The sequence below is a fragment of the Haliotis cracherodii genome, unplaced genomic scaffold, assembly GCF_022045235.1.
Source record: "Haliotis cracherodii isolate W230 unplaced genomic scaffold, xgHalCrac1.p SCAF_8, whole genome shotgun sequence".
Lineage (NCBI taxonomy): Eukaryota > Metazoa > Mollusca > Gastropoda > Lepetellida > Haliotidae > Haliotis > Haliotis cracherodii.
The window spans coordinates 27,610,052-27,632,813 of NW_027266341.1; the positions used below are offsets into that span (position 1 = coordinate 27,610,052).

Genomic DNA, 22,762 nt, shown 5'->3' on the forward strand with positions numbered 1-22,762 from the left:
TTTGACCATAAGCCACCCCGATAACAGAAATAATATTAAAAGTGGCGTTAAACCCATCAAACTCCCTCACTCATTCCACAAGTTATTCTGGTATTGATTCAAGACACACATTCTCAAATGGAGAAGACAAGTTCACAAGTTCACAATACGTCTTTTTGCTCACACCGGAGGCAAAACTTTAGTTATAGGAAATATAAATATAGGAAGAATATATTTAAAACAATAACCCAAGCACCAGAGAAGATTCGACTTGTCGCATACAAGTATATATATAATCCACAAACAGTTAAGAAGAGCAAAATCACCTGCACTATTTGAGTTTTAATTCTAAATCCGTTTTGCTAAATGCGCAAATCCATATCCGATAAAACACATAAAAATTGCAATGAGTGTAGTTGTGTGTGTCCTTGTCATAATGAACACAACACTTTTTCACAATATGTCGAAATATAGGATTTCACATGTGCGGTTTAGTCTTGCATTTTAAAACTGCACTCGCCTACCGCCTTTCTCGAGCGATAATGTGTTTCGTTTTAATCCTCCACTTTTAGAATCACCCATTAACTCGGCCGACTTTCTCTTCCGGCTTTTTAAGGCATCTCCTTCTTCAGTCACTTGTCACTTGACTACCCAACCGACACGCGCGGATAGAGATACTTTTCTAGAAATACTATTCTTTTCCAGAAGCACTATGCCCTATCACGTGATAGTTATTGCAACAGGTGTATGACACAGTTGTGGAAGACCCCGAGTATTTAACACGCATTCCAGTGCGCGACAGATAAGCAAATCTTAGCCTTTCACGAGACTCAACAATGGAGATGATTGTAGCGTCTCTGGCTGTAGTCTGCAGCCTGTGGGTTGTCACCGTGGGCTCTGTCGTGCAGCCACCCCACTTAGTGTTCATTGTGGCGGATGATTTGGGTAAGTCGTGTTGTTTTATACATCTACTCAACACCGCGTGACTGCTTTCCGGTGCAGGCGACCTCTTCCTATAACATAACACCGTGGGCTTGGTTACAGGCCGGCAAAGCCACATTTCGAAAATAGATAGCCCAAATTGATGTGGCTCTCGCGGCAATGGTTATGGTTGCGTGATTGTATAATGTGGCTCTCGCGGCTATGCTGTCAAAACATGCTTTGTGATTCTAACAGGTTACCGTATATAACAAAACAAGTCTTGTTTTCTCATTTTCTATTCAACAAGGATAACATATTCATCAAAACTTTACATTGATGAATATGAATAGCATATAAATATCATAATGCAGATGAAGGAGGTCGCCCACGTGGTCAGCATATTCCATCTCACTCAGGTGTGGGTTCAGGAGCTGGATCTTGAGGGACGCAATACGTGCATCGATTGCCTTGTACTTCTTTCTTCGTGAAGGTTCTGATCACTCTTGTCACCAGCTTCTTCACCTCCTCATCTTCCTTATAGTCCAACACCAGACCTTCTTTCTGCACCCTCCTCCAGATACATTGGGTGAAGTGAAAGAAACATCCTCTAACTAATGTCCCAGGAAATACCTCAGTCACGGCATTGTGAGCTGCACGTTCAAAGTCCAACTGAATTGTAAGTGGGGCAAACTCTAGACCTCCTCTACTAGCAAAATCTCACAGGTACTGAAACATGTTGACATAACTTTTGTTCGATTGGACAACAAACAGTAAACTAATGGAAACACCTCAGCATGTAAACAATAAATCTGATCAAACAACTTGGGACAGGCATAAAATGTACCATCACAAAATACAATGTCTGCAGTACACAAATGTTCAATGTTCTTGTCTGTAGTGAAGATGATGATGTCGTCACTAACACGGTGTAGGAACTGGTCGCCTCCCTCAGTCTGGGAGTACCGCGCTTAGTAATTTAAATGTGGGACACTCATATAAAGGTATCGGTAATCGGATTAATTAATTACCCGCTAGAATAGACGAAATGCACTCAGCTGAAAATGTGGCTTTACCGGCAATAGCCATTTCTGAAATGTGGCTCTCCCGGCTAGACACCGTGGGCTTACATGTCCATTCTATAAATTCTGCCTCATGCTAACGCATAGGTCAATTGATCAATTAACGACTACTAAGCAAACACGCAATCAATCAATAAGAATGAAGCAAACTTGAAGGGAGAGAGGAAACCAGCTGGATACACGTGCACATATTAGGGCTGGGACGGGTAACTCGGGTACCCGGGTCGGATGGGTACTGAGCAGGATCCGGATACCCAGGGGACTACCCGGACCCGTTGTTAGTCACGTGATATATTGTTTAATGACAAAAACTCACTATAGCTCAGTGGTTACTACAAGTCGCTAATGTTCATATTTCATTCTGGCAATGCACACATTCCTTTTGACTTGTATATGTCGGAGTAAAGATAAAGCTTCAGTCAGCTTCAGTGAACGCTTGATCTGATGGTTTGATAAATGTATCCAAATACTTTTTGCCAGGCTGCGTAAAACAATTCCTAATCCGACATTTTGTTCCCAACTCTTGAGACCGGTAGTGGGTACCCGGGTAGGGTCGGGTAATAGGGGGTCGGGTACCCGGGGAGTAAATTTGGACTCGTCCCAGCCCTAGCACATATCCCGTGTACTTCATCAACACTGTAAAAACTGTGGTTAGAATGTAAACACATACAAGGCGTGTTTAGATCTGAACAAGTTTAGGAACGTGTTTCAATACTCAACGGAATACAAACGTTTAGGGTCTAAACACATGAAATGAGCTCTCGTCTCACAGCCTAAACAGCATCTAAACACAACATCATTATAATCTAAACATATTTCGAAATGAAACACCTTTAAACACGTTTACAATTTAGACGTGATTAGAAAGTAAACATATTTAAATAAAGTGCATATCATTTACGGGTCTTTACCACATTTAGACCTTAAATACGTTTATCTGTTAAACAAAATCCTAAACAGGTCAAAAGTATGGGACAAAGAACGTGTTTAGATTTGTGTTTAGGACCTAAACACATTTTGTTACAATTAAGCTAACATTATCTTAGCTTGGTTTATTTGTACATAAGCAAGTTCGTTGTAAGTCCTGGTGGTATTTGTGTTATGCAAGTGCCTGTGAATATGATTGCACATTTCAATATATATTATACACCTTATCAATATCTGACTTCATGTTGAATGATAAGCATTATATATGGATATGTTTAAATTCTAAACTTGTTTAGATTATTAGGATAATACACAAAGACATACGCTTTGTCGTAACCATATTTAAATTTCTCAATATGGTAAGATTGTGAGGATGTTGTATTTAGGCAGTGTTTAGACTGTGTTTAGGCTCATTTTATGTGCTTTGACCCTAAACGTGTGAACACACCGTTTGTGTGTTTCGTTAAGGATTTAAACACCTTCCTGAACATGTTTAGATTCAGATAAACACATTATTTTACAGTGGATTATTTGTATTTCTACCACCAGGATGGAACGATGTGGGGTTTCACAACCCTCAGATGATTACTCCAAACATCGACAGCCTAGCCCGCCAGGGAGTGATACTAAACTCCTCCTACGTACAGTACGTGTGTTCACCGTAAGTCTTGTTACGACACGTTACTTCAGCCATTTCTTCTTGCTCACAGTACAAATGCTTGTCGTAAGTTTATGCATATTCATATATTTAACCCTAAATACAGTGCAATACGTGCGTTACTGCGTAAGTTATTCAATATATCGTGTATACAACACCTACATACATCTCCTCTTGTGTACAATACGTGCGTTCACTGCGTTAGTTATTCAGTATATCGTGTATACAACCCATACGCAAGTTTCTTGTGTATAATACGTGGGTTCATTGCGTACGTTATTCAGTATATCGTGTATACAACCCATACACACGTCTCCTCTTGCGTATAATACGTGGGTTCATTGCGTACGTTATTCAGTATATCGTGTATACAACCCATAGATACGTCTCCTCTTGCGTATAATACGTGGGTTTATTGCGTACGTTATTTAATATATCGTGTTTACAACCCATACATACGTCTCCTCTTGCGTATAATACGTGGGTTATTGCGTACGTTATTCAGTATATCGTGTATACAACCCATACATATGTCTCCTCTTGCGTATAATACGTGGGTTCATTGCGTACGTTATTTAATATATCGTGTTTACAACCCATACACACGTCTCCTCTCGCGTATAATACGTGGGTTATTGCTACGTTATTCAGTATATCGCGTATACAACCCATACATACGTCTCCTCTTGCGTATAATACGTGGGTTCATTGCGTACGTTATTTAATATATCGTGTTTACAACCCATATACACGTCTCCTCTTGCGTATAATACGTGCGTTCACTGCGTAATGTATTTAATATATCATGTGTACAACACCTACATACGTTTCGTCATGTGTACAATACGTGCGATCACTGTGTACGTTTTTTAACACATCGTATGTACAACCATATATGCGTCTCCTCTTACTTATTACAGTCTTTAGATGTTAATTGTATAATTATCTTAAAAGCAATGCTGAAAGCCTTTCGGAAAAGGTTATAATCAGTTGCTTATTCAAGTTTACCTGTTATTCCTGATTTATTGATTGCTGTTGTTATGAGACATCGACAGGCGACAGGTGTTGTCAATGCATTATTAGTGCCAATAATCTATGGCACGTATTATATAATAATTTTGAGAACATACTGCATGATAACAGTATTTGTTCGATGCAATTGCATAATGAATCTTTGTCTGATGGAAGTGCATAATGACAGTCATTGTCTTGATCATGCATCTGCACAGCTTCAAACAGCTTTGACTGAATCATTCCGTCACCAGGGTAATGGGGTTGACTTTAGCGTTGGCCCGTAACGCCAAAGACCCTGGTGCGATTCCCCACATGACTTTTAAGTGTCTCTTGCTGTCTCTCTCGCTTTGAGCACAACTCACTCACCTATACTGTCACCATTGACAGTGGACATTGTATTAATTCAATACACATTATAATAAATATTTTCTCCGTAATATCACTTCATGCCTGTCCGTACAATAATTGTACTCGTTTCCACATTTATATCCATTCCCCACAAAATAGAATATTGATATTACTTATCTCATCTGATCGTCGCTGTAACTTCACCACAGCTGCAACAATACCAGGTCATCAGGAAACAGTAATACTACGATATTAAACATTTCCTCCGACATCAAAATGTCATCATTAAATGAAGAAATGAGATAGTTATTTGATAAACAGAGAAAAGAGGACAGGAGCTATAACAATATACAGTTGAATTATTTCCATAGTTAACATAAGACCCGTGAAGATCAGGGGTAGAATAGGTCTTCAGCAAACCATTCTTGCCGTAAAAGGTGACTATGCTTGTCGTAAAAGGCGACAAACGGGATTGGGTGGTCAGGCTCGCTGACTTGGTTGATGCATGTCATCGCATCCCAATTGCGTGGATCGATGCTCATAATGTCAATCACTGGATTATCTAGTTCAGACTCGTTTATTTACAGACCGTCGTCATATAGATGTAATATTGCTGAGTTCGGCGTTAAACAACAAACAAACGTAATTAACTTAAACAGTAGACTTATAATATTGTTGTACATTCATATGATAAATGTGTAAATCTTTCTGTGGATCGTAGCATGTGAACCAAACCAAACTGATTGGTCTCGGTATTGGTAAAATCATTTTTTCCCTTTGTCTCCACTCGCTCTTCTTTTTCCTTCATGTCGATTCCAAAAGAGATTAGAATGCTCCCTCTCGAATACCCTTCAGCGTTATCTGGCTTCTTGTCAAGGTCTGCGATTCGATTACACTAGGTTGCAATGATAGTCCTCATTGACATTTCTCTGTCCTTAAAATCTCTAACTGTTCTTTCATTCCGGAATTAACTAATTCTACTGTCTGAGATGAAGTAGTGAGGGTACCACTCATAGTTTTCACATTGTCAACCACACTTGCGATGTTGGTTGTCAAACTGTCTAAAGCTCTCCTAACTGAATCATCTTCTGTATCGTATGCTCTAGTTTAGGGCCCTTGATTGACTTCAGTGCCTCATGACTGATACCCCTTCATGTTACTGTCTATTTTAAACTCCGAACCCGTCCTAACTGCTGACTGTACACAACTCGTATCCCCGATAACTAGCAGATTATCAGAAAAGTTAACTGTTTTGCGCTATAACATTTTACATGCTTGAGTACTCACTACTATTAATCCAGTATACTAGTATCTGTGGGCGGGAAGCGACAAGATGTCCAGTGATGAGACCGATACAGTTCATATACCCGATATGCATGCTACATCCATGCTGAATTGCGATCGGGTAGCCTAGTGGTAAAAGCGTTCCCTCGTCACGCCTAAGACCCGGGTTCTATTCCCAACATGGGTACAATGTGTGAAGCCCATTTGGGGTTTCCACCGCCGTGACATTGCTGAAATATTGCGGCGCAAAAACACACTCACTCCCATCCATGGCGTCCATATTGTCTCACTCGTTTTGTCGGCGATAGAACAAAACAACCAATCTGCTGCTCCATGTTTTCAAATCGTCACCAACATAATGTCTGCCACCAATATTTCATACAAATATTTGCAAAAAATCGGTCCTCATTTCGGAGGTGTGATCTGCTTGGCATAACTCCACTGCGTATAATGCGTTACAAAGACTGATTCAGTTGACGTCGTGTTTCGATCTGGTGGACACACAAGCTGAGATTTAAACTCAATCGATACCTACCATATGACGCACTGCACGTTCCTTGAAACCGAATAAATGACGTGTATAACTGTACATAACAGAGCATCGATGGGGTTCTCTGTAAGAAATATGTTTAGAATGTAAACACACACAAAGCGTATTTAGATCTATACATATTAAAGGGTGTGTTTAAATCCTGAACAGAATACATATTTGTTGTGTGCCATATGAAAACGTTTAGGGTCGAAACATGAGAAAAGAGCTTTATTCTCTTAGCCTAAACATCATCTAAACACAACACCCCCGTTATCTAAAAGTTTCAGTATTTTAGTATTTTAGTATAATAATAATACTACTTTAAAACAAAATAGAAGACAACAAAAGAGAAGATTCTTAATCAAGTTCTTGATTCTCTGAAAAGCAAAATTAATGGTTTGGACAGAAAGAAAAAGAAAGTGGGACAAGAAAAATAATTTCATCAGACAAAACAAATTGTTAAAATCTAATAATACGGCGCCAGGGCCTGATGGTATTCGAAACCGGTTTTGGAAACTCTTTCCTTGTGTCCAAACACCATTACTTCACTGTTTTAATTCTCTTGTGGATACAGGGGATGTTCCGCCTTGGTTGTGCAAGGGTCGAACAATACTTCTCCCAAAGAAAGGTGATTTGACTGATCCCCAAAACGTCCGCCCTATTACTTATCTGAATACACAATACAAACTATTTACAGGATGTCTTACAGATATTGTAACACCATACTGCGCATCCAATGACATTATTTACATGGAGCAGAAAAGAGCCAGGGAGTGATGTTGGGGTTGTAAGGATAAACTACTATTTCAGAAAATGATCCTTGAAGAGGCTAAAACTTACCACCGTAACCTTTCAATGTGTTGGTTAGACTACAGAAAAGCGTATGATTCTGTACCTGATGAATGGATTTTGAGGTCACTGGATTGTATTGAGGTCCTGGAGCGACTACTTCATTTACTCAAGCCTTTAATGAATTGCTGGTCAATTCAACTCGCAGGGGAAGGTGGCTACTTCAGAATTCATTTCTATCAGAAGAGGAATATTTCTGTGCGATTCTTTTAGCCCTTTGCTTTTCTGTTTGTCGCTGAATCCTTTAAGCTTTTTGTTCAGCAAAGAGAAAGGTTATCACCCGGGACCTCCTAAGCACAGATGCCCAACACCCCTTACTCACCTCCTTTACATGAACGGCCTGGAACATATTGCCAATGGAGAATCTACACTAAAAAAACAGATTCTGCTTGTCGAGTCCTTTTCTTTCCTTTTCATTTGAAACGTGGCAAGGTAAAAGAGGGAGGACCAGTCAGTTTACTTGGAGGAGGAGTTATTGACCATCTTGTGGAAAGTCGGGCCTTTACGTACTATATGCAGAATAGGGACAAACTCCAGAATGCTCATATCAAGGGCAAACCTCGGGCAGAGTACACATGTAGACTAAAGAGTTCAGAGTTCAGAGCTGAACGCTCGCAATTAAGTCAAAGCCACAAATACTTACGCTGTGCCCGTCCTTTCGTATTCTTTTGGTGTTGTTGATTGGACGAAACAAGAATTTCAGGGTATTGACACCCTCACACGAAGAATCATGTCAGACAATAGATCCCACCACCCTCGCTCTTCCCTCAATCGCTTATATTTACCAATTATGATGGGAGGGCGTAGTTTAATTTATGTGGAGGCTCTTCATGATGGAATTGATTTGTGCACTTTTGCACATTTATTTGTCTGATGATCCTCTTGTGAAGCATGTCAAGACTCATGATGAAAACAAGGCATTCCACAGTTTTCTAAAATGAGCCAAGGATGTGGTACATAATCTCAATGTCGGTGTTGATTTTGTTGATGATTCTGTACTGCTGGACCAGCGAAGTGCCATATCAAATCGGCCCAGCTCAGTTTTTCAAGAGAGGCTTTCTGAACGACCACTGCATCGAGTTTATGTGCAGTGTGTTGAGAAGATCAGCAATCCAGCAGAGTCATTGACTTGGATGAAGTCGTCTGGCCTGAAAAGGGAAACAGAAGGCTTTCTGATTGCTTCTCAGGACCAGCCACTTCCAACTCGAAACCGTCAATGTGTGATTTTACATCAAAATATGAATTTGAAATGTAGATTATGTAATGAATTTAATGAGTAAGTGGATGCCGAGCTTTGGCTGTAGTTTTAGAGGCAGTACCCTAGAAAAATGTGAACTGGAGTGAGTGAGTGAATGAGTATGGTTTTACGCCGCTTTGAACAATATTTCAGCAATATCACGGCGGGGGACACCAGAACTTGGCTTCACACATTGTACCCATGTTGGGTATTGAAGCCGGGTCTTCGGCGTGAGGAGCGAACGCTTTAACCACTAGGCCACCTGACCGCCCTAATGCGAACTGGAGCATCATCAATATACCGGATTGATATTAAAACCGCTTATTTGACACAGAATATATACGAATGAAGTTATACTGCGCATATTCAGTTGTACTGATCATGATGGTGCTTCTGCTTACAGATCCCGAAATTGCTTCATGACTGGATATTACCCCTACCACACGGGGCTACAGGTGGGTCACTGACTGACTGACTGACTGACTGACTGACCCAACTTCACTCACTCACTCACCCACTCCTTTTCAGTTATTGTTTTGCACACCATGGAATGTGTTCATGTGAATTGTGTGTGTGTTCCAGCATGACGTAATCCCCCCGCTGGTACCAGGGTATGTACCCGCCAACTTTACTCTGCTGCCACAGAAACTGAAAGAGCTCGGCTATGCGACTCACGCAGTCGGCAAGTGAGTTGTGTTATGAGAGTTAAGTTACAGCACGTGGTATGAAATTCATGTCGGAAAAAGGCAAAAGTGATGCAAGTGTCGGAAGGTTACGAGGGGCGATTAATAGGTATTGCAACTTCAATATAAGACCAAGTCGCAGAATATCTTTTGCACTTTTATTTTTCAAAATAATCTCCATTCACCTAAATACACTTGTTCCATTTGTCCTTCAAGCTTTTGATACCACTTTTATAGAAATCCGCAGATTGGCCCTCTAACCACGCCTCTGTGGCAGCCTTTATGTCCTCGTCATCCTGGAAGCGTCTTCCATGTAGGGCAGATTTCATTTGCCGGAACAGGAAATAGTCATTGGGGGCTGTCTGGGCTGTAGGATGGGTGATTTAACTGTTCGAATCCACATTCACATGAGTCACATATGGATTTCTTTTGCTTTGTATCCCTCCTTGGTAAGGAACTTTATTACATTGAGTTGTTCATGTTTGAGAGAATCCATGCTTTTGACCACCCTCAGGTGAATGAAGCCATCACATCTAACTTATTGTTGTGTCTGGAACTTGTTATAACACGTGTCAACCTGATGTTATGACTCGAGTCACAACTGCCACAAGTTGACATTGTGTAAACACAAATGCCCAAGCTGCAAAACTTATTGAACGCCGCTCGTACCATGGAGACCCAGGAGCATCGATATGGTGATGACGTGCCGGACCAAGCATCATAATGATCACAAATCTGGGATTCAAACCCTAATTCTTCGGATTCTTGAACTCCCTTTAGTGTACTAATACAAACACAAACACAGAGATTGTAGGGTTGTTATAAATTACTACGTTTATAACGAACTCAAAGGCGTAATTAATTTTAGTTCCTTATAACCGTAGTTCGTTATAAGAATATATGCAACATATATATAGCAAGTGGTCGGGACAAAATAATATGTTCGTTATATCCGTCAGTTCGTTATATGCGTGTTCGTTATAAACGTAGTTTACTGTTTGTTACTTTCTTTGAGATGTGTACTGTAGATGCTTGAAGGTTTCTTTCACATCACCATCTTGTGTATAAGTAATGGAGAACACAGACACATTTAGAGTGGAATCTCTTGAAAGTCGTGGTTCAGTTTTTTGTCAGGCCCTGGAAACAAATATTCTCAAGCAGAGCCAATTCACCTGACTTGTGACACAAACACTGTGCATAGGGACGTCACGGGGACTCGTGTTTTTGCTTGTCTTTAGAGGCGATATTATTGCATTTGAGCTTTGGCGCCGGACGTGACTTTCAATCACTTGTTTGCCTACTCCAGGTTCCATCATATACATGCCACTGCAATAAAGCAGGAATATTACTACGTGTAAACAACCAACAAAAATATGGACCAAGACATGCTACCTCTTTCACTACTTAAGCAATATTCGTTTTTAACAGATGGCATCTTGGGTTCTGTAACTGGAAATACACCCCTACAATGCGTGGCTTCGACTCGTTCCTGGGGTATTATAATGGAGCAGAGGATTATCACACTCACGTCAGAGGTAGGAAAGGCATTACATTACATTACTTTTAGAGATACATGTATGCTGTAGACAGCATAAGACAACAAGAAGCCACTGACATCAGGAGACACCAGCCAGACATGAACCGTGACCAGGGAATCATATGCTGGCTTCCCTTGTTAGTTTCTAGTTGTTTGTTCAACATTCAAGGCCTCAGTAAAAGCTTTCAAAATGTTTTATATGGAGGTTATGGACGTTTCCAAATTCTGATGCACCGGTAATGTCCATTGAAACTCACTATTTTGACTTGTAACATCTGTTCAAGTGCTTTTTGTAAGGTGAACAAATGACTTGCCTTTGCACGTGTTTGTGACAGGTGTCATCGGTGGAGTGGGATAAACTCACCTTCTCGCGAACATCTGATATCATCACAGTTTGATAGATGCTCATAATATAGTCGTAATCGTACAACGGACGAGATTTTTTATGAGTATGTAACTGGTTTAGTCGCATATATTTCCACAATTGACAAAAAAACCCGCAGAAACAGACAATGACATCAAATTTGGTATGTGGACACTGGAAAATGCACTGTAAGCTTGAACATTATGAGACCTATTGTTGGCCAATGTGAAGCCGATTGCATCTTTTATCCTCAGTGTAAACTTCAGTTGGATCTCACTGCTGTATTTGTGTTTTGCAGACGATGGGTTTGATTTCCGGTTCAATAAAACAGTGGCAAGAAATTACAGTGGACCCTACTCCGCGGTACGTCCTCGAACAATCATCTGAAAGTAACACTGCACACAAAGCGCCAAAGTAAATTCAAACATGTTTTCTTTTTAGAAAAATCTAATAATTCGGATATTCGGTTGACATTAAGGTGATGACCATCCTTCGTAGCTAGTGCAAGCCAAAGATGAGCACCCTGTGTAGATTCAATGCAATCCATAGACAAATATCCTGTGTACATTTAGTGCAATGCATAGATAACTACCCTGTGTACAGTCAGTGCAATCCATCGACAGTCACCCTGTGCAGATATATCGCAGTCCATAGATAATCACACTGTGTAGATTCAGTGCAATCCACAGATAATCACACTGTGTAGATTCAGCGCAATCCACCAGACTTGCGTCCCTTGGGCACGCCAGAAACCTATGATTGTGGGTTCGAATCACGGTTCGCCCCGATTATGTTTCTAGGTTTGTCAGCACCATACCCGTGCTCGTGGGTTTCACCGAAGTGGTAAACATCTGAGACCTGCATCACTTCGGGCTTTCCTCCCACATTAAGCTGACACGCCGTGATATAACTGGAATACTGTTAAAAGCGGCGTTAAACCCAACTCACTCACTCACTCAGCGCAATTCACAGATAATCACACTGTGTAAATTCAGTGCAATCCGCAGATAATCACACTGTGTAGATTCAGCGCAATCCACAGATAATCACATTGTGTAGATTCAGCGCAATCCAAAGAGAATCACACTGTGTAGATTCAGCGCAATCCACAGATAATCACACTGTGTAGATTCAGTGCAATCCATAGATAATCACACTGTGTAGATTCAGCGCAATCCATAGATAATCACACTGTGTAGAGTCAGGGCAGTCCATAGATTATCACACTGTGTAGATTCAGTGCAATCCTTAGAGAATCACACTGTGTAGATTCAGTGCAGTCCATAAATAATCACACTGTAGATTCAGAGCAATCCACAGATCATCATCAATTTGTAGCATCAGAGAAATCCATAGAGGACCAGCCTGAGTACATGGTTAAATCATCCAAATACTAATACGCGGTAAACAATGCGAGCAACACAGCCAAATGTCTTTGACAAAGTAGACAAATAGTGGACAACTTCTTTAATTACTGTAAAGGTAACGTTTCGATCCTTATACCGTTGTCAAGAAAGACTTTGGATTACCCCTTGTTGCTAGTTTGAATTTATAATTAAATTCCAGTAACTGTTAATGTTTTCCAACCTGGATGTGTTTGTTACAGATGACGTTTGCCACGCGAGCTGTAGAAATCATCAGGACCCACGACAAGACCAAACCCCTGTACCTGTACCTGCCCTTCCAGTCTGTCCATGAACCACTAGAGGTAGCTCAGATACACCCCATCACACGTCGTACAGTACCGCTATAAGACACTAGATGAAATACACGACAGCGATACAGATCTGAAGACGTTGTCAATCTGAACAACAAAGAGCTTATGTTAATAGATCAGGTCGATTCAATAAGAATGGATGTATCTTGGGTCTTTTGGCAGTGATTATCATGCCTTATGTTTCAGGTTCCACAACGATTTGAAGATTTGTACAAGAACATCAAGACGAAAAAACGGAGGACGTATTGTGGTAATTTATGTGACTATCATTATTCCCTGTGGGTATATTGAAGCCTGGATATTCCGAATGATAGAAACGTCTACATACATACAAAGGACAATGACTGATAGAAACGTCTACATACATACAAAGGACAATGACTAATATAAACGTCTTCACATATACAAAGGACAGTGACTGATAGAAACGTCTCCACATATACAAAGAACAATGACTGATAGAAACGTCTCCACATATACAAAGGACAATGACTGATAGAGACGTCTACATACATACAAAGAACAATGACTGATATAAACGTCTCCACATATACAAAGGACAATGACTGATATAAACGTCTCCACATATACAAAGGACAATGACTGATAGAAACGTCTCCACATATACAAAGAACAATGACTGATAGAAACGTCTCCACATATACAAAGGACAATGACTGATAGAAACGTCTACATACATACAAAGAACAATGACTGATATAAACGTCTCCACATATATAAAGGACAATGACTGATAGAAACGTCTCCACATCTACAAAGAACAATGACTGATAGAAACGTCTCCACATATACAAAGGACAATGACTGATAGAAACGTCTCCACATATACAAAGGACAATGACTGATAGAAACGTCTACATACATACAAAGAACAATGACTGATATAAACGTCTCCACATATACAAAGGACAATGACTGATATAAACGTCTCCTCATATACAAAGGACAATGACTGATAGAAACGTCTCCACATATACAAAGGACAATGACTGATAGAAACGTCTCCACATATAAAAAGAACAATGACTGATAGAAACGTCTCCACATATACAAAGGACAATGACTGATAGAAACGTCTACATACATACAAAGAACAATGACTGATAGAAACGTCTCCACATATACAAAGAACAATGACTCAAGAAACGTGAACAAATATACAAAGAACAATGACCCAAGAAACGTGAACAAATATACAGAGACAATGACTGATAGAAACGTCTCCACATATACAAAGAACAATGACTCAAGAAACGTGAACAAATATACAAAGACAATGACTAACAGAAGGGTCTCGTCACTGCTACAGTGAAGTAACAGACAGCAATAATATACTCACCGTTCTTATGTATCTAGACCAGGTTTTCATGCATCGTACTTTGGGTGTATATGTTTTGATATGAAAGAAGGGTTCTTATAGTATTCCATGTTGCTTTTCTATCATTCACTTCAGGTCTGACAAACTCAATAATATTGTTTAACAGAGACCATGCCATTGAAATACACGACAGGATTATGTTCATCTTGACCCGACTTTTCAGTCAACAAAGGAAAAGGTGGGTGCACATTCGACCAGAACTCATTTCGCAGTCACTGAATAACGATTATTCTGTGCATCAGTGAACCTCTGTTATCATCGATAATTCCCCAGTAATGACCACTGGTTTACCAACATGACATGCCAATAATCTGCAGAACGCCATGTTATATCAATAACTTGCTCCTTATGTCAACGCCAGGCATGGTATCGGCGCTGGATGAGGCGATCGGCAACATCACCCAGGCCCTACGAGACAGTGGCCTCGTGGACAACCTCCTTCTCGTCTTCACCACCGACGTGCGTCAGTATAGCAACTAGACGGGGGAACATAACTGGTTTTCCATCGTGCCTTACACCATCGCGCCGTGTTAAAGTTGTAACATGGGAAGCATTAGTTTGGAGTTCAATAATTATGTATTTTCCCCTATGTTAGTAAGAACATATGAACCCCAATGTTGGTCTAAAGCATTATGAGTTACATATGTCACTGGCGAGGTGTACAGGGCTATAAAATCTCAATGGGCTTGTAGATTATTTTATGAGTAATTATAGAACGGTAACCAAACTGATTATGTTACTTGGTATTGATATAGAACGGCGGTCCTACTTACGCCGGTGCAAACAATCTGCCTCTCCGGGGAGCCAAGACGACTCTGTGGGAAGGAGGGACCAAGGGGACGGCGTTCGTGTACAGTAAGACGCTGCTGCAGAAGTTGAACTACACCAACACAGGGTAAGTCTGCCATATGTGGGCCGGTTACACCAAACACAGGGTGAGTCAGGCATAGGGGCAGGTTACAGCAACAGGGTGAGTCAGTCATAGGGGTAGGTTACACCAAACACAGGTGAGTCAGACATAGGTGCAGGTTACAGCAACACAGGGTGAGTCAGCCATACGGACGGGTTGCAACAACACAGGGGAGTCAGGCATAGGGACAGGTTATAGCAACACAGAGTGAGTCAGTCATCGGGGCAGGTTACAGTAATAGGATGAGTCAGTCATAGGGGCAGGTTGCAGCAACACAGGGTGAGTCAGCCATAGGGACAGGTTACAGCAGCACAGGGTGAGTCAGCCATAGGGACGAGTTGCAACAACACAGGGGAGTCAGGCATAGGGACAGGTTGCAGCAGCACAGGGTGAGTCAGGCATAGAGGCAGGTTACAGCAGTACAGGGTGAGTCAGTCATAGGGACAGGTTACAGAAACACAGGGTGAGTCAGTCATAGGGGCAGGTTACAGCAACACAGGGTAAGTCTGCCATAGGGGTAGGTTACAGCAACACAGGGTGAGTCAGGCATAGGGGCAGGTTACACCAGCACAGGGTGAGTCAGGCATAGGGGAAGGTTACACCAGCACAGGGTGAGTCAGTTATAGGGGCATGTTGCAGCAACAAGGTGAGTCAGTCATAGGGGCAGGTTGCAGCAACACAGGGTGAGTCAGGCATAGGGGCAGGTTACACCAGCACAAGGTGAGTCAGTCATAGGAGGAGGGGACAGGCCACAACAGCACATGGTGTGTCATCCTTCGGGAGACAGACTTCACCACCACAGGGTGAGTCAGTACACAATGATTGACTGACGTGTTAGGACAAAACACTATGTTGTCGAAAATATTGGTAAAAGAAACCAGAAATCTTTGTCGCCTGTAATAGTGCTGCGTGAGTCTCCCTAGCGTCATGCACGTGGAATGTGTTCTCTGAACCTGCTGTCTCGAGTTGCTCTTTACAATTCATGGTAGGAGGATGTTAACTATTGCGTAGGGTCCTAACATGTTGACAGGGATTATTTGAACCATACAGTTCCTGTGTATTCAGTTTTTCTCAACGAAAAATATTTTCTGTGTCGTTAAATAGTTAACTTTACACCACTATATGACGTGTCACCATAGCCGCGGTGGATTATTACACTTTAATATTATGCGGGTTCGAGCCCAACTTGCGACACTTGTGCCGACAAAATTGGAAGTTATTCACTTGTGTTTAAAACGAAAAAAAGATTCTGTAAATTCCATGTGTACATTTATTGAAATGTTAGCGCAAGATGAGAAATAAGTGAAAACCAGTTGTTCACTCCTGAAAGAATAATCAACCATTTGAAGAATAGAATGGCGCCACAGAAGTCGCGTGTATTAATGTTACGTCCTCGTTGATCAATGATATCTTGTATTATGTGTTCAACATCTGATGAATGATGTAAGACATATCATTGAAGTCGTTGATAAGTCATCATTAAGCCCTTACTGAATGTCCCTTTTATCATCTTGCGTATAAATCTTAAGCAGATTAAATGAGCGACATTATCTTTTGTGTGTATGTTACATTGCACGTTGTCTGTTACAGAATGATGCACGCAGTTGACTGGTTCCCAACACTCCTCCACCTGGCAGGTGGTAGACCAGGTGAGTGAGTGAGTGAGATTTAGGACACTTTAAGCATTATTCCAGTTCAACGAGGACTTGAGATAATTATATTTCATAGTAACCATGTATAACTAAAACAAAATAAATCAAACAGTTTAGTGAAAACATATATGGCAAATTCAGCTGCATTAAACACTAGTACTCTTATAATCGTTTTGGTGTTGGTGCTTGTGATCCATAATAAATAATAGGATGATAGATTGGCATGTGTCATTGGCTTCCTCCGTGCACTCTCCTTTACTTACTCATCACAGACCCGAGCTTGGATGGCGTTAACCAGTGGAACATGTTGAGTCAAAACTCCCCCAGCAACAGGAAGGAGTTTGTGTACAACATCGACGACCTCAGGAGCAATTCAGCCATCAGGTATGTAGCCAATCCAAAGTTTAACACATACCCAATACTTCAATGTATAATTTCTCTATTGAATGGTTTTTAGGATACTACCCTCAACCCATTCAGTACCATAACGAAAAGTAGCCGTCCCAATCAAAAAATTCACACGACGGAAGAAATTCTGTGTTAGTGATGAGGCAGATGGGGCGGTGACATCACTTCCGAAATGAAACGATGGTGGCGAATGGGTCCAGGGTATTTATTATAATAAAATAGAAAGTCCCCAGGGTAATGAAGAAGGGGAACAGCATTTCAGTTATACCCCTGGATGAAAGTCTTCGACCATTCCCACTTTAGTGAATCCTACGACCACAGTAATCAGGACGAATCTCGTATTGGAACCCACGTTCATGATTTTGAGTTACCTCAGGGAGGCAAATCTGCACATGAATTATTGCGCCGTAATATTTTTCGCGTCGTCGATAGACAGTGTGAGAGAAGAAACGAGATGCGAAGAGATCAGTTTGGTGAAAATATTAGCAGGTGTGAGAGAAGAAACAGGAGGTGAAAAGATTAGGTGTTACAGAGGAAACAAGAGGGGGAAAGATTAGAAAGTGTGAGATGAGAAACAGGAGTGGGTATAGATTAGGTGTGAGAAAAGAAACATGAGGGGAAAGGACTAGGTGTGAGAGGGGAAACAGGAGGGGGAAAGATTAGAAGGAATGGGAGAAGAAACAGGAGAGGAAAGAGTGGAAGCTGTGAAAGAAGAAACAGGAGAGAAAAGATTAGAATGTGTGCAAGAAGAAACAGGAGTGGGAAAGACTAGGTGTGAGAGGGGAAACAGGAGAGAAAAGATTAGAAGGTGTGAGAGAAGAAAAATACGGGGAAATAGATTAGAAGGTGTGAGAGAAAAAGCGGGAGAGGAAAAGATTAGGTGTGAAAGAAGAAACAAAAGGGGAAAATATTAGAAAGTGTGAGAGAAGAAATAGGACAGGAGATGTAGAGGTGAGAGGGTATAAGATCAGGAAGAGGAGAGGTAGAGATGACAGGATGTGAGAGAAGAAACAGGCAATTTGGAAGGCTGCCTCAACAGTGACAACATTAAGGCTGCCGGCACTTAGTGAATAGCAATATTTGTAAGTTGACCATACGATCCACACTTTAAAATAGTCTCCTGTCACAGTGAGGTTACGGTATGCAATGGTATGGTGCTCTGGGTGATGATCTGTGTTGCCTCATCTAGGTATGGGGATCTGAAGCTGATACACGGCAGTCCTGGCAACTACAACGACTGGTACCCATTGCCAACGTTGGATGAAGATATCAGAGCAGACAAAAAGAAATGGCCCCAATACCAGCTATATAACATTACAGGTACACCTGTTAGCCGAGTTCATTCTGCCAAGTCACATGTTCTATGAAATTAGGTCTCTGACAGAGTAGGTCAACATGGTTGAATGACATTTCTTTGTTGTGTTTCAGAGCAGTTTCATTGTTCATGCACAATGTCATTTTTGACAGATCAAGTTTCGGTAACACTTGCATGAAGCATTGGATGCTAAGTAGGATCATATCTCTGTGGCAAGAGCACAGTTGGACTCCCAGTCCAAATTGCGTAAATGGACTGAATTTCATGGCCCAGAGCAACAGTCATGAAAATTAGCATTTCATTCCTAGGGTTTGTGTCTACCTAGATGACCTCCCGAGTCAGGGAGTGGGTGAGTAGGGTTTTACGCCGCTTTTAACATTATTCCAGCAATATCAGGGCGGGGGACATTGTACACATGTTAGGATCTTCGGCATCACAAGCCAACGCTTTAGTCACTAGACTAGTCACCGCCCAGACAACGTCCTTTTTGCACAATAATCACACACAGGTAATGATAACAGAGTGTTATTTAGCACTGTAGCAGCTATGATATGGTGACAGGTACATATAACAGCTTGCCAAGTCTAACACAGGTTGACAACACGAACACAAACCTAGGCTGCTGGGGTATGGTAACGTTAGCCAAGTCACAAATCTAAACGAAATGATCCTCCTGAGTTGGCTACTACGCATGTCTGAGGCACTGGGGATATATTCTGCGCCAATACCCACAAGGTGATACAAAGGTGTCACTGAGGCAAGATATTTACATATTCAAGTTCGCTCCAATACCCACATTAGTTGACTTCTGTGCATGTGTGCGGTACTGGTTGACCTCGTTTTATCCGTTTTTGATAACCGTGACCTCTGTCACACCGGTACTACTTTTTTCATTCATAAAAAAAATCGCGAGACATCAATCATTTTGCAACTACAAGGCAGAACTGAAGCAATCTCATGAGAGTGAGAAATATTTACAAACACTTTATTAAACCAAACAAGATAGTCACACGCCTCAAATTCGTTATAGGTTATACATAGATCTCTACAGACATTAAATAATCGAGCTATATCCGTTTACAATGTAAGACTACCGATCATTAGATCGAGGGTCCCAATGAGAGCGACGCGCGACCACTTTCGCAACTTTCAATTTGATTTAACGTAAATGGATAAAAAATGAAGTCAGTTTAAACTATCTGGACAGATTCTAGACTTACTTTGGATAATCTGGTTGTGCCATCAGTGTCGCCTTCGAAGTGTATTTTGTGTCACTGTTTCGGGAGTTGTTTGTTCACGACTGCACTATCAGATCACTCAAAGCGAACATTTCTGATACAAATCATTTGAAAACTCCGTAGAAGTGTGCCTGATTTCTGATTATGTGGCCCAAATATCCCAAATGGTAACAATAAGATTCCCTATCTCTAGCGTAAAACGCTTTGAGGAGATCACAGTTGTCTTTTCTTATTCCGGTGGTGACCTTGCCCTTCCTTCGAAGCTGTGACTGACGAGCAATCAGATTTGAGTTTGTTGATTTTCACGTCTTCAGTAGAGGGTGGTACAGTTAACATGAATGTCTTTGGCGAACACTCTAATGTCCCTCTTCCAAAATGGTACGGACATGTTATTAATTCAGCTGATAGATCAAGGAAACCGAACCATTTTGATTGCACAGCCGGAACACCGGCAGTGCGAGTGACCAACTGTTGGTCCGATATTCAAAGCGCGGCGCTAATGTCACCTATTTTCTTCTTGGTGCCCTCCATACTAACAACATGGCGCTTGAATTACCGTAAGTTGAAGAAATTATTCCAAAAGGATCTTGAGCGTGGGTGCTGTTATGGTTGCAAACATAACTGCAGGCGCATGTTGTTAATGCGTATGCATAGACATTTCAACAATGTCCATATTTGGGCATATATCAATATTCATGCGCAACCAGATTTTGCAACCGGTTTCGGTTTGGTTTGTCAACGAACGAAAGTTGTTATGTATTTACACTTTATCTGATCTCAGATACCATAGAAAGTCCACTCGTTTCGTAAAAATGGTGTCTAGCGAGAAAGAGTGGTATTCTCTATATACCCACACCAGTTGACTTCTGTCATGTAACAGGTACTGGAGATATATTCTGCTCCAGTACCCACGGAATTATAGAAAGATGCGACCAAGGCAAAATTATTTAGATTTTTCAGGTTCGCAGAATTATCAGTTTATAGATATTGTAACCTGACAGCATTATGAAGAATAAGAATGAAACTGATTGTCCGCTTCAAGCTGACCCGACTGAGCGACACGACCTGGCGACCGAGTTCCCCGACCTCTTGGCCACCATGAAGCAGAAGCTGGAAGAGTGGAGACAGTCCATGGTACCGGCACACTATCCCCCAAGTGACCCCAAGGGCGATCCCAAGAACTGGGGCGGGGTGTGGTCTCCTGGATGGTGTTAGAATGCTTAGAACACCTGATGTAAGCAGCAAAATGTTAAATAGAAAACACGAATTATTATCTTTCGAAATACGATACCACATACACCAAATATTCCATAATAATAATAAATATGATTTAATTGTTCATTCGTTTTATTCTTAATGTCTCATTATTGTAGCGTTTTTGCAAGATGGAGTTGATGGTTGAAAGTTTTAGCTGTCATTTCCAATGGACCGTTATTCTACCTCATCTTTTTTAAATCTGTTTCCGAATGTGTTCATATTGTTAACGTACATTTGTTGCATGTGGCATGTGACTATTCTATGACCCTAAGGTTATATAAACCATTGCTTCGTGAAGGCATCTGGTGGTCAGGCTCGCTGACTTGGTTGATGCATGTCATCGTAACCCAATTGCGTGGATCGATGCTCATGATGTCAGTCACTGGATTGTTTGTTCCAGACTCGATTATTTACAGACCCCCGTCAAATAGCTGGAATATTGCTGAGAGCGGCGCTAAACAACAAACAAACAAACCTTTTTTAGCCATTCTTGTGTACTTGAACATGACAGAAGGAAACAACTTGGAAGTGTAAAAGTATGTCAGTTGTCAACCATCTGAACATGTGTATTCGGTCACACAACAATTGCCATTTCCAATGGGCCAAAGCGGGCCGTATCCTACCTCATCCTTATGAGTGAGTGGGTGAGTGTGGTTTTACACCGCTTTTAGCAATATTCCAGTTATATCTGGGCGGGGGACACCAGAAATGGACTTAAACAACTAGGCTATCCAACCGTCCCTCGTCCTTATGAATCTGTATACGAATGTAGTCATAGTGTTATCGTGCATTTGTTGCATACCTATGACTATTCTATGAAACTAAGGTTAAATACACCATTGCTTCGTGAAGGCAAAAACACATGATTATATGGCCACATGCATCTGCTGTAACCTTGATCTCTCAGTGACACAGTCCTTGGAATACACCGTTGGCTTTCAGCATGAACAGTGAACACCTTAACCCCTAGGCTACCCCACCTCACATTTAGGACAATGAGGACAGTGGCATGAGAATCACTCCTGAAATTACCCTGAAGAACAGATGTCGCTTTATATCCATAACCTACAGAACAGATTGATATATTGTCATAAATTTCGTATTGAAATTAATTACTTTTGGTTGTAAAATAGCTTGATAGACAGACAGACACACTTTAAAACATACTTAACATTTACTCACTTGGTAATGTTATAGCAAATCAGGTATACTAAAAGTGAACAAACATAAAAACACGAAAAACTCAGTCGGTGATAATTACTTTGAATTGCCGTCACAAAATGCGCCTGCCTTTTAGAAAAAGGTGTAACCATGGTAACCACACTTGCGAATGGTGCTGAAAAACTAAGGATCCCAATCCGGACGTATATCGGGATTGGAGCCCGCGAACAGCGAATCCTAGCATAAATATGGGACACAACTCTGCATCAGCTTGGTAGCCACTCTAGAGACGG

General features: G+C 41.2%; 1 protein-coding gene across 1 annotated transcript; it reads left to right on the forward strand.

Annotated features, from left to right (window-relative positions):
• Window positions 1-590: 590 nt before the first annotated feature.
• On the forward strand, window positions 591-21,390 carry LOC139449827 (arylsulfatase B-like). Its single transcript, XM_071231376.1, has 14 exons — window positions 591-924; window positions 3,456-3,567; window positions 9,232-9,283; window positions 9,411-9,514; window positions 10,940-11,046; window positions 11,711-11,775; window positions 13,019-13,120; window positions 13,316-13,379; window positions 14,890-14,987; window positions 15,284-15,423; window positions 17,029-17,087; window positions 17,363-17,474; window positions 18,688-18,818; window positions 21,094-21,390. The coding sequence occupies exons 1-14, from the start codon at window positions 816-818 to the stop codon at window positions 21,264-21,266; spliced, it is 1,428 nt and encodes a 475-aa protein (XP_071087477.1). The 5' UTR covers window positions 591-815; the 3' UTR covers window positions 21,267-21,390.
• Window positions 21,391-22,762: the final 1,372 nt, after the last annotated feature.